A 20,802-nucleotide genomic window follows, 5' to 3' on the forward strand; every position below is an offset into this window, starting at 1 on the left:
ATCCTGGTTTTCCTAGGGGGCTTACTCTTTTTCTGCCGTTACACAACAGCGCTATATGCTGGCTAAAGCCAGTACTGCATGGGTTGCCGACAGTTAGGCCCCCCCACACGTAGATCGTTCGATTTCCATCATTGGCACGAGCATAGATTATGTCATAAATAGGAAAAGCTAATGGGTCCCAACTCGATTATTCAATTCGAAGCGCCAAACAATTAGCGTCCAAATTTTACGTACGGAATCTAATTTTCTCGCTTCCCAATGTCATAGAAACTTGAAATTTGGCACGAGCATTGATTATGTCATAAATAGAAAAAGCAAATCAGTCCCAACTCCGTTATTCAATTCTATGCGCCAAGCAATTAGCGTCCAAATTTTACGTACGGAATGTAATTTTCTCACATAGAAACTTGAAATTTGGCATGGGCATTGATTATGTCATAAATAGGAAAAGCTAATGGGTCCCAACTCCATTAAATAATTCTATGCGCAAAAGAATTAGCGTCCAAATTTTACGTACGGAATCTAATTTTCTCGCTTCCCAATGTCATAGAAACTTGAAATTTGGCACGAGCATTGATTATGTCATAAATAGGAAAAACTAATGGGTCCCAACTCGATTATTCAATTCTAAGCGCAAAACAATTAGCGTCCAAATTTTACGTACGGAATCTAATTCTCTCACTTCCTGATATATATAAATGAATGTCTGTCTGTCCCTTATGCATTACTACACCATTCATCCAATCACCATGAGACTTTGGGAAGTTGCTGAGTACACTCCTGGGAAGATTACCGGCATAGTACAACTATCCTATGATAGGTGGCGCGCGTGCGAGCATCGTCGACAGTTATGCCCCCCAGACAAAGATCGTTCGATTTCCATCTCAAGCACGAAAGCAAAAGGCATTACGAGCAACGGGATGAGTGTTCAACCAGAAAATGATGCATCCGCCGAACGTTTCGCAAGACAATTGCTGGATATTGAGAATGCTGAGGTAAAATAAAAGCTGTGCTGTGATTGGTTACTATTTCTTATACTGCTGAGGTAACATGAAAGCTGTGCTGTGATTGGTTGCTATTTCTTATACTGCTGAGGTAACATGAAAGCTGTGCTGTGATTGGTGGCTACTTCTTATACTACTGAGGTTGCATGAAAGCTGTGCTGCGATTCGTTGTTATATATTATACCACTAAGGTAACATGAAAGCTGTGCTGTGATTGGTTGCTATATATAATACCGCAGAGGTAACATGAAAGCTGCGCTGTGATTGGTTGCTATTTTTTATATTGCTCAGGCAGAATAAAAGTTGCGCTGTGATTGGTTGTTATTTCTCTTACTGCTCAGGTAACATGAAAGCCACGCTGTGATTGGTTGTTATATTTTATACTGCTAAGGTCACATGAAAGCTGCGCTGTGATTGGTTGTTATATATTATACCACTGAGGTAACATGAAAGCTGCGCTGTGATTGGTTGTTATCTAGATATATAAAAACGAATGAATGTATGTCTGTCTGTCTTCGCAGCAACGCTTGACGGGTAAGCTAGTCAGAAATAAAACAAAAGGCCAATGAAGCTATAAGTAATATTGCAGCCCTTACACTTAGGTTAATATATAGTGTATACTGGTTCATTTGAAGACATGCTTTTATTGCAGTTAATGCGGCACTAGACTACCATAGGTGAACAGGTATTTTGTTATGGGGTTTGTAGCTGCCCATGTAATAGAGAAGGTGTGTGTGTGTGTGTGTGTGTGTGTGTGGGGGGGGCTTCTTGAGGCCACGATTTGTTTGTGGCGCAGAAAAGGATATTTCTTTATACTGGCGTCTAAGGCTTCTCTGAGGGAAGGAGAAGTGGTCTACTTCTTACTGGCGTCTATGGCTTCTCTTTTGTATTGGGGAGGAAGAAAAGCGTAGTTTTAGCTGGTTGCTACAGCTGTTGCCCTTTTGGTGATACCAAGACTGTTTGTAGTGATGGTGTGGTGTATGGGTCTCTCTCTCATAGGATGCACTGGAATAATACCAATATTTGCAGTAATAATTAACCCTTTGCAATCCAATTTTAAATTCAAGGTATTCTAGGGTTTTTTCTCTTTCTGCCACTATACAATGGCGCCATCTGCTGGCTGGAGCCAGCACTGCAGTATGGGACATGCTGAACAGGCCCCCGACAACAGAGCAGCTAGTAATATGCAGAAAGAATACCCTGCCGGAGGTCTTCCGACATTGGAGCTGTACAGCCTTCAATCAGAATGTCTGAAGACGTCAGACAGTGGATTGAAAATGGTTAAATGTAACCAAGCATTCCAGTAAATTATTGTTAAATTGTTTTTCTGTCAGCTTATCCTTTTTGTCAATATGAACAAATTACATCACATTAAAGGTTTTTTGGGCGAAATTGATGACCTATCTTCAGCTGACCCACCAGCTCACTGTCAGTGCAGTGATTTCAATGGGAGTGATGCCTTTTAATACACTCCCGGCTTCAGCTCCAATGCAAACGTCTGCCCTGTTGCACTGACAGCGGGTCAGAGGATCAGATGATTAGTGAGGTTCCTAGGTGGCGGATCCAGCCAATCAACTATTGATCATCTATCTTAAGGATAGGTCATCAATAATAAATTCCAGGAAAACCCCTTTAACCCCTTCCCGCTCCAGGATGTACATTTACGTCCTGGAGTGTTGGGGTATGTATGCAGAAAGGTCGCGGAGCTACAGCTGACACCCGCGATCAATTCTGACAGCGGCATTTAAAGCCCCCAAACGATCCCTCCCCGCTGTGAAATCGGGGAAGGCGTGCAGGTGTTATGGCTGCTGGGGGCCTTCTGAAAGGCCCAAAGCTGCCTTGAGAGACTGCCTATCAAGCCATCCCCATGGGGTGGCTTGATAGGCTACCTGTCAGAATGCAGTATGACGTAATGCTACAGCATTATGTCATACTGCAGGAGCGATCAAAGTATCGCATATTGTAGTCCCCCAGGGGGACTTAAAAGTAAAGTGAAAAAAAGAGCAATAAAGTTTTTTTAATTATAAAAAAAAAAAAAAAAAAAAGTTTAAATCACCCCCCTTTTGCCATATCTATAATTAAAAAGTCTAAATAATAAAATAAAAATACATATTTGGTATCGCCGCGTCCGTAAAAGTCAGATCTATCAAAGTAGTTCATTATTTACCCCACACTGTGAATGTCGTCTGAAAAAAAAATAGAAAATGCCAGAAAGGCACTTTTTCAGTCACCCTGTTTCCCAGATAAAACGCAATAAAAAGCAATCAAAAAGTCGTACGTATTCTGAATTAGTACTAATGGAAACTTCAGGACATCCCGCTAAAAATGAGCCATCATTGAACTACGTCAACGGAAAAATAAAAAAGTTATTGCGCGCAGAAGATGGCGGCAGAAAATAATTGAAAAAAATTAAATGTCTTTGAAAAAAAAAAGAGTAGTGTAGTAAAAAAAAACTATACAAGTTTGGTATTGTAGTAATCGTACTGACCCATAGAATAAAGTTATCATGTCTTTTTTGTTGCAGTTTGTGCGCCGTAGAAACAAAACGCACTGAAAGATGGCGGTATATCGCTTTTTCTTCATTTTACTCCACTTAGAATTTTAAAAAAGTTTTTCAGTACATTATATGGTACAATAAATAGCACCATTGAACAATACAACTCGTCCTGTAAAAAACAAGACCTCATACAGCGACGTCGATGGATAAATAAAGGAGTTACGATTTTTTTAAGGGAGGGGAAGAAAAAAAGAAAATGGGGAAAAAAAGGGCTGCGTCATGAAGGGGTTAAATGGGGTTTTCCATTTATTGCAATAATGATAAAGTGATGCAGCCCACCTGTTCGTCTTAAAATGAGCCTAATAGTCCATTTTTCTTATTTAACCCCTTGAGTGGCACGCCCGGAAATTTTCCGGGACGAGCTCCACTGCTCATAGCAACATAGCCCGGAAGATTTCCGGGCTATGTATCACTATGTTAGCTGCAGAGCACAATGCCACAAGCTGTGACAGTGTGCTCTGCCTGCACAGACCCACACAGAGTAGTGCAAGGGCTTTGAAAAACCAGCAGAAGATATTGCCGATCTGCCGGCAACCTCCTGCACTGGTTTGTTTACAGGTTGCCATAGAGACCATCGGCTTGTCAGAAGCAAGCCGATGGTCTCTGTGGCAGGGAGAGCTGGTTGTTGGCTGTCAGAGGACAGCTAGGTACTAGCTCTTACAGCAGAGATCAGAGAAAACCTCCGATCTCTGCTGTGTTAACCCTTTACATGCTGCAGTCTATGTGACTGCAGCATGTAAAGGGCTGTCACTGCAGCATGTAAAGGGCTGTCACCATCGGACCCCTGGAATGTGATCAGGGGTCCTGATGGGTCCCTGTGGAAGTCCCCTAAAGGGACAAAAAAAATAAAAATAAAAAAAAAAAAAAGTAAAAAATTTATAAAAAAAATAATAAAAACACTTGTCTCCCTTTACTTTGTAAAAAATCAAAAATACAATCACACATGTGGTATCTATGCGTCGTAATGACCCAGAGAAGGAAGTTAATACATTATTTAACCCCTTAATGACATGGCCCCTTTTTTTCTTTTTTCCCCATTTCTTTTTTTCCTCCCCCCTGTTTAAAAAATCACAACTTGTCCCGCAAAAAACAAGCCCTTATATGGCCGTGTCAATGGAAAAATGAAAAAGTTATGGCTCTTGAGACGCAACTGCAAAATTAGTTGAAATTCAATGATTAGACCATTTTAAAATACCTGCCCTGGTGGGCACGACAGGGTGGTAGGAAACCCGCCACTCAAGGGGTTAATAAACATTCTTTAGTCCTTTTCACTTCCCATGTGTAATCCACTTATTTTCAGTGATGCAGCCCCCCAGGATTCCTTAGGTCTGTGGTCATGTGACACCATGTTGTCACATGATACCCACAGTTTCCCCCTATGATAGTAGTATCTGGCATGTGCAGTGACACCGGAAAGCAGGATGATGAGAAGAACCACAATGCACCTGCATGACCAATTGATTATCATAGGTTTACGTTATCAATCACAACCAAGAGAAAAATGACAAGTAAGGTGCTCTGTATTAAAAACAGAAGTACATTAGAAATGGATCTATTTTACATCTTGCATCACTTGAACACATTTTAGCTCCCGTTGCGTGTACACTTGGTTCTGGATTTTGGTGCAGATCTGCAGCAAATTTTATCCCTGCAATTTGAATTTAATTGAAGAGTTGAAATCTGCTGCGGATCAGCAACAAAATCCAAAGCAAATCAGCTATGTGTGAACACACCCTAAAAGGAGAGTTCTGTGATGTTTCTGTTTTTCAAACTGCAGGCTATGGGGATAATTAATAAAAGAACATATACTCGCTGGCTCTAGAACTCGACATTCCTGCATTGCATTTCCCTTTCTCCCCACTGGCTCTGTTTATATTTTGTAGTCGGTGACGTTCTGTATACTGCTGCAGCCAATGCACAGCGTTGGGCTGCAGCAGTCAGTCTGTATACAGAATATCACCAAATGCAAGGTAGAAACACAGCAGGTGGGGAGAACAGGCTATGCAGCGCAGGAAGGGCAGGGGTCTAGAGCTGATGACAATGGGCTGTTTTATATTTTTTTTCCAATTGCCTGCTGTTTAAAAAAAAATCATGAAAAACCCCTTTAATATACTGTATAACATTAAAACAAAATACTGATTAATATACTGGTAATGATCTACCCAAACATTGTATGATTTTTATATTGCTGGTATATGATTTTTTTTGTAGTTTCATTTAATGTACAGTGGCAGTAAAAATAAAAGTTGTTGTCTTTTCTTCATTTTAATTTTCTAAAATTTCAAAATTGTATAACCACATTTACTCTAATGACTGTGGATCAAGTAAAAATAAACATTTAACCACCTTGCTATATGGTGTCCTGTGAGAGGCGGGCAAAAGGACAAATCTTCAACATTTAATTAAGATATATATTTGGAAAATACTGATTTTTAATTTAGATACCCAATCCCCCTGAAAATAAGACCTACCCAGAAAATAAGCCTTAACATGGTTTTTCAGGATTTTTGAGCATGCAGCTTGATTTTTCAGGATTTTTGAGGAAGCTTGAAATATAAGTCCTACTCCAAAATAAGTCCTAGTCACAGTTACTTAAAAAAGTCAATTTAAATAGTGTCCAGGCAGCTATACATGTAAAAAAGTTAAATTTTTTTGGAGCAAAAATTAATATAAGACCCAGACTTATTTTCGGGGAAACAGGGTAATAGTGAAATGTAGCAAGCAATATAAAAAAAGTCACGGGGAAACTTATCCCCATCAAATATCCTCAAATGTAACAGTTTGTCTATATGAACAAAACTCAGCCCAATATGTTATAGTATTACATATACAGTAACTCTTTATGCTTCGAAACCCAAATAAAGAGGAACAGGAAAACTATTGTTGCGTCTGCACTTTCTTGTTAGCAAGTGGTATCTTGACTAATCAAAGCTGAGCCTTCCAGTTAAAGTGCAAATAACCTTGAAATGATCTTCATTTGGACAAATGTGAAAATGACATAATGGAAAAGTCAGTTTTTCTTGGAAGAACGTAAGACGAGTAGGAGGAAAGCAGCAAAAATAATAGACATGCCATTAAGAAAATCCAGAAAAACCAAGCAAGAAATGGGGTGCTCTGGAAAAAGCCTCATTTGTACGCTTGCTAAGTGGCAAAATCAACTTGCTGGCACACAGTAATCACCATTAATCATCATTGCCATCATAGTAGACAAGTGCAAGTTCAGAAAAAGAGCTTTGTAGCAAATTGCTTGTGTCATAAACAGATACAATAGGTATAGTAGCATAATAGTATTTGTTACATGTTACTCCTTTTATCATGAGTACTCACTCCGAATCTCTAGGGCTGGCTGTAGTACTCGGCTTTGAGTCTCAGGTATGGCCAAGCACAGCAGCAACAAGCAGGAGATAGAAGCACACACCAGTTTCATTCTAGGTTTCTTGAACCCACTGACTGCCGGTGAAGAGCAGCAGGGCATAAGGCAGTCTGTAAGGGGAAGACAATGATGGAACTCATATGGATTCTCTTCTGGATTTCAGTATACAAATATTAACTTTGTATCAGTTTATATAAATGAGTCCTGTTTATGTATGTTATTTCTTAATATGGCTTTCCCACTGGAGTAAACATTTTTCGTCAACTGGTCACAACCATATAACACACATAGTAGACCATGCAGCACTCTACGAATGCGTACATGAACTTACAACATATGCATCTGCACATTAACATTGGTGGTTCACAGCTTAGCATGGGAAGGAGATTTCAAGTGACTTCACATTCCAATGCCATGTGCCATGCACAATGACTATCATCAGTTGGACCCACTTTTGCAACATATTACTCAGTGATCATTTCCTATTAATCACACATTGGGCAGAACTGGCTCAGTGGTTAAATGCACTGAATGAAAATAATAGTAAGGAAGCTAGTTTAAAGGCTAATCTTTATCCCAGTGTTGCTAATTAGCAGAATGTCTAGCTCCTGGGGTGTTGAATCTTGGTATAGGTAAAAGTGTATGTTGCTGTATGTTCACCTTATATAAAGCAGGTAATAGTAAGTGGTTAGACATTGTACTCACAGTTTTTCGTGGCAGGGGAATCGCTCCCCGGCTGTAGTCCTGTGCCTGCTCCCCTCACAATCTGGTTATATTAGCTGTCCGTGGCTTGACGTCAGTAGCAGCCCCTTGCCCCTCTATCAGTACTTGCATCCTCCACTCATATACCTAGCCCCTGAAATCCATTATGTTAATTTCTTTTTAACCAACTCAAGCAGTGGCTTTTAATGACTCACATGTGACTCTTATCTTTTCAAGTTCCATTTAGTTCTTAATAAAGAAAGGGAAAGGCCAAGTCTTTTCTCATCTCATGGTATTAATGAGCATTTAAGATGTTCGTTACACCTCCTTATGAGCTCATTTGCACCTACGGTACGTACATATATTGTATCCCTGTATATCCTTCCAACAGCATTGCCTTTCAAAATGTACTTGAAGGGTTGTATAGTGATGTTGCTGTTAGGAAGTAAATTTTTAACAAGGTTTCAAAAAAGGATGTAAACCTAAAAAAGACCCTTGAGAAACCACTTGCATTACAAGTCTACAAAGAAAGCAGTCATTTCCAATTGTGCAGCATTACATTAGTTTCCGTTACTCGGGTTGTATAAACATGAGTTTAGAAAACAACATAAATGGTTTTATTTGGAAAATCTTTGTGGAAAAGTATTTATTACCAACAGCTAGTATAACAAAGGACCACTATTATTCTACAATGGCATAGATAGGAAGGGTGGGGGCAGGCGGGGCATGTGCCCCAGGTGCAGATTACTATGCTAGCTGATAAGGCAGTTGCCCACTACATAGCCAGCATGCCTAATATCCTCAATGCACACTTACTAATTACTGTTTTGTAGGCATGCCGGTCATACAGTGATGCTAGTCAACAATTGCTTGGTGGACCACTGCCATATCAACCAATAGCAGGAGTATCTAGCTACAGAAGATTTCTGCCCCACTGACACTACAGCCACAGAAGCAGGCAGTGGTGCTGTGCAGGGCTCAAGAGAGGGGATGTGGCTCAAGCTTCCTCCTGCCCTCTCAATCTGATAGCACAAAGCTATCTCTTCCTTTTGTCACTTGGTGCTAGATGGACAGGAGGAGGAAGGAACAGCTTGTCAGGTTGTTTCTACACTGTGGAAATCCTACTCAACGGTGTTATGAGTGATAATGCCTAACTATTGTTGCTTGCCTTTTTTATCCTTTAATTACATGTTGTCATTTGGTGGCCCTCTGTTAGTTTGTGTCACCCCTCTTTATTGTTAGGGGTGTCACCAATATCACTAGTGCTACATGGTAACTTTGGCCATAACACGCATCGTACGGCCAAAGTTTGCAGTATTGCTGTGCTATGTTGGAACATCATTTACCAAGATTCTACAATCATATGAAGTCCAGCAAGTTTGGACATCTTGCGCTTGTCAGGGAGTGGCAACTTGCGAATTACAATGTTGCGGTATTCACTTTCATTATATTCCAATGTAGTGTGGCAAGGCAGCAATTGTTGGCCGTCCAATATGTGTCCTAGCCTATATCTTTGGTGGTACTCAGTTAATTGGCATAGGTGTCATTTACTCATAGTTGGCGTACTCCTTGCTTAGTCATATGGTGCTGTTTTTTTTATTTAGGATGGCTTGATTGGCTCTTTATCCCACCCCACCTGAATGTCAAATACTTCATACTATACTATTTTATACAGTATGCAGTATTACCATAGGGCAGGAAGAAGTCAGGTTTGCCCTTTTTGGGACAGGTGCTCCAATTAGGCTGGGTAGTACTAGGATGCGCTAAGGGTTTCTATCAGATTTTTGATTATTACCCTGATTTAGAGCTTTTATTTTATTTTTTTGAAAATATGAATAAGTTATATTTTAGCGGTAAATGTAGCGATTTAACCAGCACTCTTATGTTCTGTGACTTGCTAAAAAAAAGTATGTTACAGTTTAAGTTACTTTATATTAATTGGTGATTGAAAGGAACACAGTAAGCGGAGATGAGTTCAAATGGGGGTAGTGGATGCCATGGGGCATAGTTGCCTTGGGTGCAGGAAAGCCTGGCTATGCCTCGGTATTATTATTACTTAACAAGACTCAATAGTTGACTCATAGGAGCTTACAGTCTATTGTCCTTACAACAGATGTACGCTAAGGACCATGTCATAAAATACCACTATGCCTCTGTACTTTGCAAACTAAGCAGAGCTACTAAAGGACATTTACGTAAACAGGGAACCCTATAATCTTATTGAAGGTTATGCGCTGGACCCTTCACTGCATTTGCTAAAATGTTAACTGCAGATCCTGTAGATTGAGGAGTTGTGTATGAAGGTGAAGGATTTGTGGTATGGTAAGACCATCTAAACATACAATACTGTGAAGTCTCTTGGGCTGGATCGGGTCGGATTACGCATACAGGAAGCCCACTGAGCGCGGCCGCTGACCCTGCGTGCCTCCAATAACTGTACTGCGGATGACCCCCGAGGCTCGCAGGCGGTCATGCGCTGTGCAGTTTTTTATTTATTTGTATTTCCCACGCCGTCGCTTAGTGATGATATGAGTACCTACAGCCCATACGCAATGTTAAGTACATATGGGCTGCAGGTCGGACGGCTTCCATTGACATCAATGGAGGCCAACCACGCAGATTCCTTGGTAAAATAAAGCATGCTGGGATTTTTCATCCGCTCACGGAATATGCAATTTGTATCCACAAGTGTGAACGAAAAATTAAAAATGCATGCCTTTCAATGCCTGCGTTTTACCTCGGATCATCCGCGCGAAATACAAATCCGCCCGTGTGAGCCCAGCCTTAGCCTGATGTGGTGTGGTTTGTTATCAAAACAACTCTGCCTCCTGTGTATGTATTATGTAACTACACGCTATGCCTCACATTCACTCATCATTACCATAGCATCTACAGGGTAGGCCATGGAAAAGTAGCCCTACCTATTGAGTCTATTGGGTGACACTCGTACAGAAATATCCCTACTGTGCATATGTCTTAGGCCCCATTCACTGTATTTTAGATCTTTTTTTTTAAAACCAAGATCAGGAGTGGATTCCAGAAAGAGAAGAAGTGCAAACATGGGTGTAGTTAAAGGCTCATGGGCCCTGGTGCAGCAGTTCTGCCTGGAACTTTCTACTGCATTGCTGGGTCTCTTAACCCCTTCATTGGCAGGTTTATTATTACCATGTCAGTGCAGCAAGCCCCGGAGATTTTCCTGTAATTTGAAGTGGCAAACGTGTTCAGTGGCACAATAACTGTGAGTCCTGGCCAGCATTTCAGCACTAGAGCTGTCCATGAAAATCTTCCGGAGTTTAACTGCATGGTCAGTGCAGCAAGCCCTGGAGATTTTCCGGGCGTGCCACAAAAGAGGTTAAATGGGTATTTCCATATCAGCTTCTCATGTCCAAAATGGGAAAACCCGTCCCTCTGTTTCTGACCGCCTGACTGCTTCAGCCCTGTGCTACTTGCGTAGCTCTTTTTGAAGTGGATGAGAGCTATAGAATCAGCATATTATGCTGTCTCCGTAAGGCCTCCCTCACACAGGGCGTTTGCAGAAACGTAGCGTTTTGCAACGCTGCGTTTGCTGCAGATTCCGCCCCGTTTCAGCAGCGCTGGCATACTTTATGCCAGCGTTTTGGCTGCGTTTTCAGCTCGGCTGAAAACGCAGCCAAGAATGCTGAAAAGAAAAAAAAAAGCAATACTCACCTAGCCGCTGCAGTCCGGGTCGCGGCCGCTGCAGTCCGGGTCGCGGCCGCTGCAGTCCGGGTCGCGGCCGCTGGTCTCTGCAGCTGTTTCGGGTTTCCTCGGCACTCCCAAGTCTATTGCCGGAGGCCAGGTTTGAGAACTTGGCAGTGCCGAGGAAACCCGGATCAGGTGCAGAGACCAGCGGCCGCGACCCGGACTGCAGCGGCCACGACCCGGACTGCAGCGGCTAGGTGAGTATTACTTTCTTTTCTTTCTCTACCTAGCTGGGACAGATTTTCGGGGTAGGGCTTCTATTACAAGCCCTCGCCCCGAAAATCGGCAAGCGGTTAACGCTGCTAAAAACGCGGCACCAAGTGTTGCCGCGTTTTCAGCAGTGCTAAAACCGCTGCCCATTCATTTCAATGGGTGACGCAGGGCTGAAAACGGCCAAAAATAGAACATGCATCGCTGTCAAAGCGCAGCGTTGGGAGGCGCTGCGTTTTCAGCCCTGTGTGAGCAGCCCCATTGAAATGAATGGCAGTGCTGTACAGCGTTTAGCGCTGGGCTGAAAAGGCAGCGCTAATCGCTGTATAAAACGCCCTGTGTGAGGGAGGCCTTACTCTTAGAGCGTGCTACGCTGTTTCCTTAGCTCCTAGTAATCTCAATAGGAACCACGCTAACAGTGCTGGCCTGAAGTGCTTGTCTGTTTTCGAAGTTGACGACTGGGTGACTGGTAACTATAGCAGCAGTTTCACATCTTGGCTATGAAAAGCCAAGATAAAAATGCCCCATTAAGTGTCAGGCTATTGGAAAGATTAATTAGGAGTACAAATGCTAAGATATATGATTTGTCCCTACCCCACCTCCAAAAAACCCCATTGGAAACAAAATATCTATAGGCAACGTTTATAACACGACAGGCTCAGATATAGTGGCTGAAGTCCACTACACTTCTAAATGATGTAGTCACCAGATAATAGTCTGACACCAGTTCTACACAGTGATAGTGTTTACAGTGCAGTTACCTCCAGTGATCACAAGTGACGTCTTCTCTGATTGGAGTCAGTTTTCATTTTTCTTCTCTATCTGAGCGCAGACCGCTCTGTGTCTTGTATCTATTTACGCTGAACATACACTGAGTCAACCAGTAAAGTAAAGCTGGGGTCACACGGGGCGAATTGCACCACAATTTTTGTTCAATCTTGAATTCAAGCCTAAGCAGCAAAATGGACGAGTTTCTGCTGTGGGCTCTCTCCTCTCTATGGGGAGAGATGGCCACAGCGGAATGCAGGCGGACAACTGCTTCAAACCCGCGGCATTTTGAAGCTGCCTTTTTGCTGCGGAAATCTCGCCGAATTTCTGTGCAGTCCCGCTGTGGACATTCCACGGGATTTCCGTAATGTGGGAACATGGCTTAATGTGCCGTTTTGTAAATTATTTACTGCATAAATTAAGCGATGAGTCAAGGTATACGTTATAGTTAGAGATGAAATAACTGCTTACAGATGGGTAACTGCTTACTTGTCCGAGCCCGGGGGGGCGGGCGTGGGTGAGCGGCAGGGAAAGTGAAAGAGATCTCTCCCCCCCCCCGCCGCCCCCCAAGCATGCTCATCTCTAGTTACAGTGATGATTATATACTGTAGCGTGCATCTAATATGAGAAATAACCATTTTTATGTTTCTTTCTTTTTATTAATTTTAAATTACTTAATCACAAGATTAACCTTACAAGAAACGAGCAAAAGTGTACTCCAATGAGACCATATAATGAACAGTATCATTCTTAAATTTCATGCCTCCTAATAGATACACTAAACATATATAGCTGCGGTGCTAACAAATACGTAATGTTCTCCAGAACCAGGAATCACGACTGTTACACCAAACCCTCTTTTTGAGGCTCTTTACATGAAAATTAAAGTGTGGCAGTATTTTGGGAGCTCTTTAGGAGAGTATTATTTGATTACTGCATATTCTTTGTGCACTATATGGCAGGATTGTGTAAGCTATATAAGGCAGTATTATCTTGGCACTCTTTACTATATGGGTGAAATTATGAGAAAAAACTATAGAAATGGTAAGATGACGACGCTCTATGTTTCTTCTTGCCCAGGGCACCTTATTTAAATATAACTGCCTTCATTGGAGGAGGACATATTTTTCAAGTTCTGAATTACCCTTAGGAAACTCGTAAGATAACTTTTGGTCATAACACACTGATATCGCTGGAGCAAAAGGTACATACAGAGACTACAAAAGACACAATACAAATATACGCATGGAGCGATAGACACAATATGACACCATGTTCTTGGGATTCTCCTAGCAGCAGCGCTCAGATGTAGGAAACAGTCAGTGGCCCAAAAATAAATGTGCATGCCGTAAATTAAAATGTGTTTTAACATAATTTTTGGCTACCTACATTATTTGCATACTATGATCTGTATCAATTTCTGTTGCTCTTTTACCCCCCATTTAGGGCGTGTTCACATCTTGGTTAGAGCATCGCTCTTCTTACTCGTCCGAGCGTGCTCAGGGGGGCAGGGGTGAGCGGCAGGCGGCGGGGAGAGTGAGAGAGATTTCTCTCTCACCCCCTGCCGCCCCCGAGCACGCTCGGACGAGTAATTTCAATAGGTTTTTTAAAAAAACGGAATGCTTTGAGTTTGCTTCTGTTCCGGTGTAGATCAGTTTATTTAATTGGCCAGATGGGCAAAATGGCCAGACTCACGATTTTGGCCATATAATGTGAGCAGAGTCACTAGAAAAATCTATAATGCTTGGACGGGTCAATGGCAAAACAAGACCTGGCTACCAAAGGACACGATGGCTGATACTGGCAGAGCTGATACTGGCATGGATATCACACAACTGAGAGAAGCAGTGCAAAACTGAAAAACATAGAGGGAGCTCGCCTTTAGGGTTGCCGAGGGTCGTGAATGACTAAACGGCTAACACCAACAACAGGAAACTGAACTACAATAGAATGGAAGTAAACTCAAAGCATTCCTTTTTTTTTAAAACCCATCAATGTGGAAAAAATGGAAAATGCTTCTATCCATCTGAATTCAGTTTTTCTGCTCCAAAAATGGAACAGACAGATGGAATTCATACAGAAAGCGCTAACGTAGATATGAACGAGCCATAACTCTATCACCTTTTACTTTTTGTATGTAAATACAGATGTTTTCTTCCCTGTGAGGGCTCATTCACCCTTGTATGACAGCCTCTACTGTTTGGCTGAACAACGGCAAAAGTGGAAGTGCTCAGTCCGACCTTGGCTTGCTGGACCCCAACGGTACCAAATGGAACCCAATGACTATAATGGGTTCTGTTCGGCACTGTTAAGCACTCCGGAATTTTCATAGCAATGTATACAGCGCAATTTTATCTATTTCTTCCATTGTTTTCATGGAAATCAGCGACTCAGGTTCCAAACAGAACCTCTGACGCTGATGTGAACACAGCCTAAGTCTAGAGTTTAACCGTCACCTTTTCCAATATAGTTTAGAATCTAGTAGAACTGATATTGTTTGAGTTCTCTGAATGTGTCGATTTCATGAGTAATATTGTAGAACTTTACAATAATGGATACGAACAATTCTTCACATAAGACCGTTATAATCACATTTATTAATACGCCGTGAATATCCTAGTGCCAGGCCCTGATGGCCATGTACATAAAGTTTGCTGCCGTAAGCTGGAACTTAATCCTGTTTGTGTAAATGAAGTAGAAGAAGTTGTTGCATTTGAAGAAGGCTTTGATCCTTGTTTCATCTCTGGCTGAGAACAGGTTTCTACAAGACAAGTACATGGTAATGATACAAGTGCTATGTAATGACTCTTATTATTTTCTCTATTATATAACCTATCACCCAACTTTCATGTATCTCTAGAGTTCACATCCCCACCAGGGTTCAATATTCTATTAACAAAGTCTGATTAATGAATGAGAGTGATGGCTATTATTACTTTTAGGACATATACAAGTAAAGGTGACACTCATTTAATTTGTTCTCTTCCCATTACTATATTTCTTTCATCAACCAGTTTATCTAAAAGCTTTAGCCTTACTTCATCCCCTCCGTGACTAATATATGATTCTTACAGCAAAGACACGGTCTAGCTTTCTGTTCTTCCCATTTGGATTACGTTGCGTCAGGGAGCCACGGTAAACTGGATTACGGTCAAAGGAACCATCTATAAACAAACAAGAGGCAATAGTGTTAATTAAAAAGCATCTCTACCAGACTGTATATCTTTCCGGGATGACTTTTATTAACCCCTGTCTTACTAAATCTTCTTGGCCTACTGGCTACTGTGTTATCTGACTTTTAAAGGGGTGTTTCCAGCTTATGCACTCATGGTGGAGATTGGAATACCCGGCAGTATGCCAAGGCTGACCAGTGTCCAGGATTACGGAAGCAACATGGAGCAACCAGTTTGGCTGTTTCTGTAACTCCGGTAGAATTGGATGGGAGTTACTGAAAGAGTGTAACACAGTCAGCTATACTATTTATGCCACTCAGAAGTTACAAGAACAGCGTTGCTTGCTGTGCTATACAGTTTTTATAACTCCCATTCAATTCTAAGCCAGTTTGGCTGTCTCAGTAATGCCAGGCACTGCTGGCTGTGGCATGCAGATGGGAATTTCAATGTACACCATAAATAGCTGAGATGGGAATACCCCTTTTTAGACCCCACTTACTTGTCTTCTTTGTTTCCCTCCAATCTACAGTTTTCACTTATTGTTTTCTTTATTAGTAGTACTACTGGTAACACTTGTTGAAAACCCCATGATGTTGCCTCATATTATTCCTCCCCACTTTCCATTGGCAGCTGGAGAAGCATAGACAAAAGACATGCTAAGCATGTACATATATCTCCCTGTAAAGGTACATTGTTGGCTTGGCTGTCTGGGAGCTCCCCCTATCCCCTTATAAATGGATTGTCTGAGTAGACCTGTTTACAAAGGGATTGGGCATATTGTAATCCAGTAAAGGCCCATTTAGAGACAACGATTATTACTCAAAATTCGCTCAAAAGCCGTCTTTTGAGCGATAATCATTGCGTCTAAACATGCGGCCATCGTGCACTGTTTATGCACTATTTGTTAATCTGTGATTTCTTAGCGGGAGGCGCTGATAGAATTATTTCAGCTGGTTCTCAACAGGACGCCAGCTTAAAGCACTGAGAACAATACAGCTGTTTGCATATACAAAAATGCTGCTTTGTTCTCTGAGCTATTGTGGCGGTATCCTGCTCTGCCTGCATTAACTCTTAAGTAGCTAATTAGCTACTTAGAGTTATGCAAAGATGATCGCTGAAAACTGTCACTCAAACTGCCGTTTGAGCGAATTTGATGATCGTTCTGTGTAAATGGGCCATAAGACTGATCCTCGCTCCATTAAACATCTGCCATCAAGGGACAGTTGGGGACCAACATGCACATTAGATTGTCAGCAGATCCCACCAATTAATATTAATCTAAGCATGGACAGCAATCTCCATGTTCCTGTGGCTTTGAAACACCACACTTCATACCTCAAGTGTTACACTTCTGATGCTAAAACATGGCAATTCGCTATTGCTATGTCTAAGTGCCAATTACTGATATGTAAGATACTCTGCCTGGTGATCTCGATGCCAAATCTACTCTATGCCAATTTTAGAGTGTTGCTCTAAAGTTCCCACCAGCTCTCTAACTCCATTGCTTGTCTTCCACCTACTTCAGAACTTGCTATCTAGATTTGATTAAAGATGGATATGTTGCTCTCAGTTATTTGCCTCCAGACCCTTGTATACCAACAGGCACTATGCCAAATAGTCTCATGGAAATATAGGTGTAACTAATCCCCTATAATTATAAACCTATGAGAACGTATACATGGACCTTGTCTTATAAGGCAGCGTACTTCTTTCTGACTCGCGTTTGTCATAAAGGAATGAAGGAGAATGATTCAGATGCGAGGAAAGCAGTAATAGCATGAAGATAAGCTTCAATGAAATTATAGGGAGGTTAATTGGAGCCTTTCAGGTCAATCTATCTAGTTATTTTATAACTAATGTTGAACATCGGAGTAAAAATCCTGGGTCAGGAGGCTTCTTTATCTGTCAGGACAGAAAGACATTCAACGGATGTCAGTTTATAAGGAGAGAAGCTTGTAATATTCATCACCTGCTAAGGCATATCACAGAATGTGAGGTCCAAGAAGACAAAATGTGTTTGTGTAAAATATATAAAACCTTTCTGATTAAAATATTGCAAACATATCCCCTCTAAACGGAAGAAAACTTTCAGTAAACTGACTTGTTGTGTGAGTCAATATTTTATTACTAATGAATAGAGATGAGCGAGCGTACTCGTCTGAGCTTGATGCTCGTTCGAGTATTAGGGTGTTCGAGATGCTCGTTACTCGAGACGAGCACCATGCGGTGCTCAACTCCATTACATTTCCTTCTCTGAGAAATGTGCGCGCTTTTCTGGCCAATAGAAACACAGGGAAGGCATTACAACTTCCTCCTGTGACGTTCCAGCCCTATCCCACCCCCCTGCAGTGGCTGGGGAGATCAGGTGACACCCGAGTATTAACATCTGCCCCGCCCGCGGCTCGCCACAGATGCACGCTGAGAGAGATCAGGGAAAGTGCTGCCTTGCTGTAGCTGCTATAGGGAGAGTGTTAGGTGTTATTTTAGTCATCAAGAACCCCAACAGTCCTTCTTAGGGCCACATCTGACCGTGTGCAGTACTGTTGAGGCTGCTTTTAGCAGTGTTGTACAATTTTTTTTTTTGTATATCGGGCATGCAGACCATAGCGTCCTCAGTCTGCAGTCATTTTACAGAGTATAGGGGCAGTACTGCTGAGGCAGGGAAAGAGATATTCAGGCTATATAGGCAGTGGGCTTTTTCCCAAAAAGTGGAAAAAAATACTATATTTGGCCTGCCTGTGACTGTCTTCAGTTTACGGCGTGTGTGCTGGGGGTAGTAGTCGCTGATTAATACCCAGCCTTGCGCATAATTGTTTCCTGGCTGCACTGTACTTTCAGTAACCACAGTCATCCTCCAACAGGGAAATCCATATACAGGCTATATCACAGGCAGTGGGCTTTTTCCCAAAAAGTGGAAAAAAATACTATATTTGGCCTGCCTGTGACTGTCTTCAGTTTACGGCGTGTCTGCTGGGGGTAGTAGTCGCTGATTAATACCCAGCCTTGCGCATAATTGTTTCCTGGCTCTGCTGTGTCCGTTACATGATCGCCGTCATCCCGCCAGAGGGAAAGAGTATACATAAATACGCTGCATACGATGTCTGCCTGGTTTTTCACCTCACCATTTTAAAAAATTGAAGCAAAATACTCAAGGCCTACCACTGGCCTTTGGCCACTTGACTGGTTCTGCCCTGTGAATTCCAGTAGCTCAGTCATACGCACCTAGGTCTCACTACAGGCTTGCGCATAATTGTTTCCTGGCTCTGCTGTGCGTTCCATAAGCAAAGAGCCCGTTGGGGGTTCTTGAAGCCTAAAATCACTCCTAACGCTCTCCCTATAGCAGCTGGGTAGGGGTAGGCCTAGAAGACGTGGACGGGGGCGAGGACACGGAGGCCCAAGTCAGGGTGTGGGCACAGGCCGAGCTCCTGGTCCAGGTGTATCGCAGCCGACTGCTGCGGGATTAGGAGAGAGGCAAGTTTCTGGGGTCCCCAGATTCATCTCACAATTAATGGATCCAGGCGGTAGACCTTTATTAGAAACTGAGCAGTGTCAGCAGGTCCTGTCGTGGATGGCAGAAAGTGCATCCAGCAATCTATCGACCACCCAGTCTTCTACGCCGTCCACAGCTGCAACTCTGAATCCTCTGGCTGTTGCTCCCCCTTCCTCCCAGCCTCCTCACTCCATGAAAATGACACATTCTGAGGACTTCTCTTCTCCACCAGCGGACAGCAGCGGTACCTAAACAATACGTAGGCAGCACCCGCGGATGGAAGCATCGTTCTCTATCACCATAAAAAACAGGGACCTTTTAGCTTCATCAATCTGTGTATTATATTCATCCTCCTCCTCCTGCTCCTCCTCCTGAAACCTTACGTAATCACACCGAACGGGCAATTTTTCTTAGGCCCACAAGGCTCAGTCATATTACTTTTGTAAACAATGTTTATACGTTTCAATTCTCATTAAAGTGTTGAAATTTGCACCTGAACCAATTTTTATTTTAACTGGGCTGCCTCCAGGCCTAGTTACAAATTAAGCCACAGTAACCAAAGCGATTAATGGGTTTCACCTGCCCTCTTGGTTGGGCATGGGCAATTTTTCTGAGGTACATTAGTACTGTTGGTACACCAATTTTTTTGGGCCCTCGCCTACAGTGCAATCCTAGTAATTTTTATGGGCTTCGCCTGCACTCATGGTACAGCAAGGTGTGTGGGGTTGGCCTACACTTTTGCTACATAAATGTAACTGGGGCCTTGTCTATACTGCAACTACTGAAATGTAAAAGTGACTGTTATCTCCCTAAACTGCTGCAACGGGAATGTTATTGTGGCCTGTCTTGACTGCTACTACTACTGAAATGGAACTAATACTGTGCTCCCCCTATACTGCTGCTTCGGAATTGTTACTGGAGCCTGTTTTGACTGCTACTACTACTGAAATGGAACTAAGACTGTGCTCCCCCTATACTGCTGCTTCGGAATTGTTACTGGGGCCTGTCTTGACTGCTACTACCACTGAAATGGAACTAAGACTGTGCTCCCCCTATACTGCTGCTTCGGAATTGTTACTGGGGCCTGTCTTGACTGCTACTACTACTGAAATGGAACTAATACTATGCTCCCCTTATACTGCTGCTAGTGATATGTTACTGGGGCCTGTCCAGACTGCTACTACTACTGAAATGGAACTAATACTGTGCTCCCCTATACTGCTGCTAGTGATATGTTACTGGGGCCTGTCCAGACCGCTACTATTACTGAAATGGAACTAATACTGTGCTCCCCCTATACTGCTGCTGGTTATATGTTACTGGGGCCTGTCCCTAATGCTACCGCTGAAATGTTACTAATTCTGGGCTCTGCCTATACCGCTGCTAATGCTATGTCACTGGGGTGTGGAAACGGAGGCTTCCCAAAGACATGATGGCGGCGAAGCCATTTCCCACCAACGCGGTTACTGTTAAGGTGCATATAACCACGGACACGTGGAGAGGACACGTAGTGCCTCAAAAACATCCCCCTCCTCCAACAATGAAAACATTCTTGGCAAATACCTTAGCATTGGTCCGTCTGGTGGCAGTCCAAGAATTTCACCTTTAACGACACAACAAGAGAGCCCCCCCACCATCCCCCTTGCCACGGCCCACTTAATCCTGGCCACATTCCGAAAACCAACTAAATAAAACCACGCTACTAGGTCCGCAGTTGCGACCACATTCCCACCAAAGCGGTTACTGTTAAGGTACATGTTACCAGTCTGACTGGGGCATGCACTGTGGGCCGAAGCCCACCTGTA

The 20,802-nt window shown here is 42.6% G+C and overlaps 1 protein-coding gene across 7 annotated transcripts in view; it reads right to left on the reverse strand.

Annotated features, from left to right (window-relative positions):
* Positions 1-12,988: 12,988 nt before the first annotated feature.
* MLPH (melanophilin) overlaps positions 12,989-20,802 on the reverse strand; it is a 98,287-nt gene continuing 90,473 nt past the window's right edge. For all 7 annotated transcript variants that reach the window (XM_066575393.1, XM_066575397.1, XM_066575399.1 and 4 more), the window contains 2 exons: positions 15,407-15,498; positions 12,989-15,095 (listed from right to left, as the gene is read on the reverse strand). In XM_066575393.1, the coding sequence (XP_066431490.1) occupies positions 15,072-15,095; positions 15,407-15,498 (116 nt within the window). In that variant the 3' untranslated portion in view covers positions 12,989-15,071. The remainder of the gene's footprint in view (positions 15,096-15,406; positions 15,499-20,802) is intronic.

This window comes from Eleutherodactylus coqui, chromosome 8, assembly GCF_035609145.1.
Source record: "Eleutherodactylus coqui strain aEleCoq1 chromosome 8, aEleCoq1.hap1, whole genome shotgun sequence".
Classification (NCBI taxonomy): domain Eukaryota; kingdom Metazoa; phylum Chordata; class Amphibia; order Anura; family Eleutherodactylidae; genus Eleutherodactylus; species Eleutherodactylus coqui.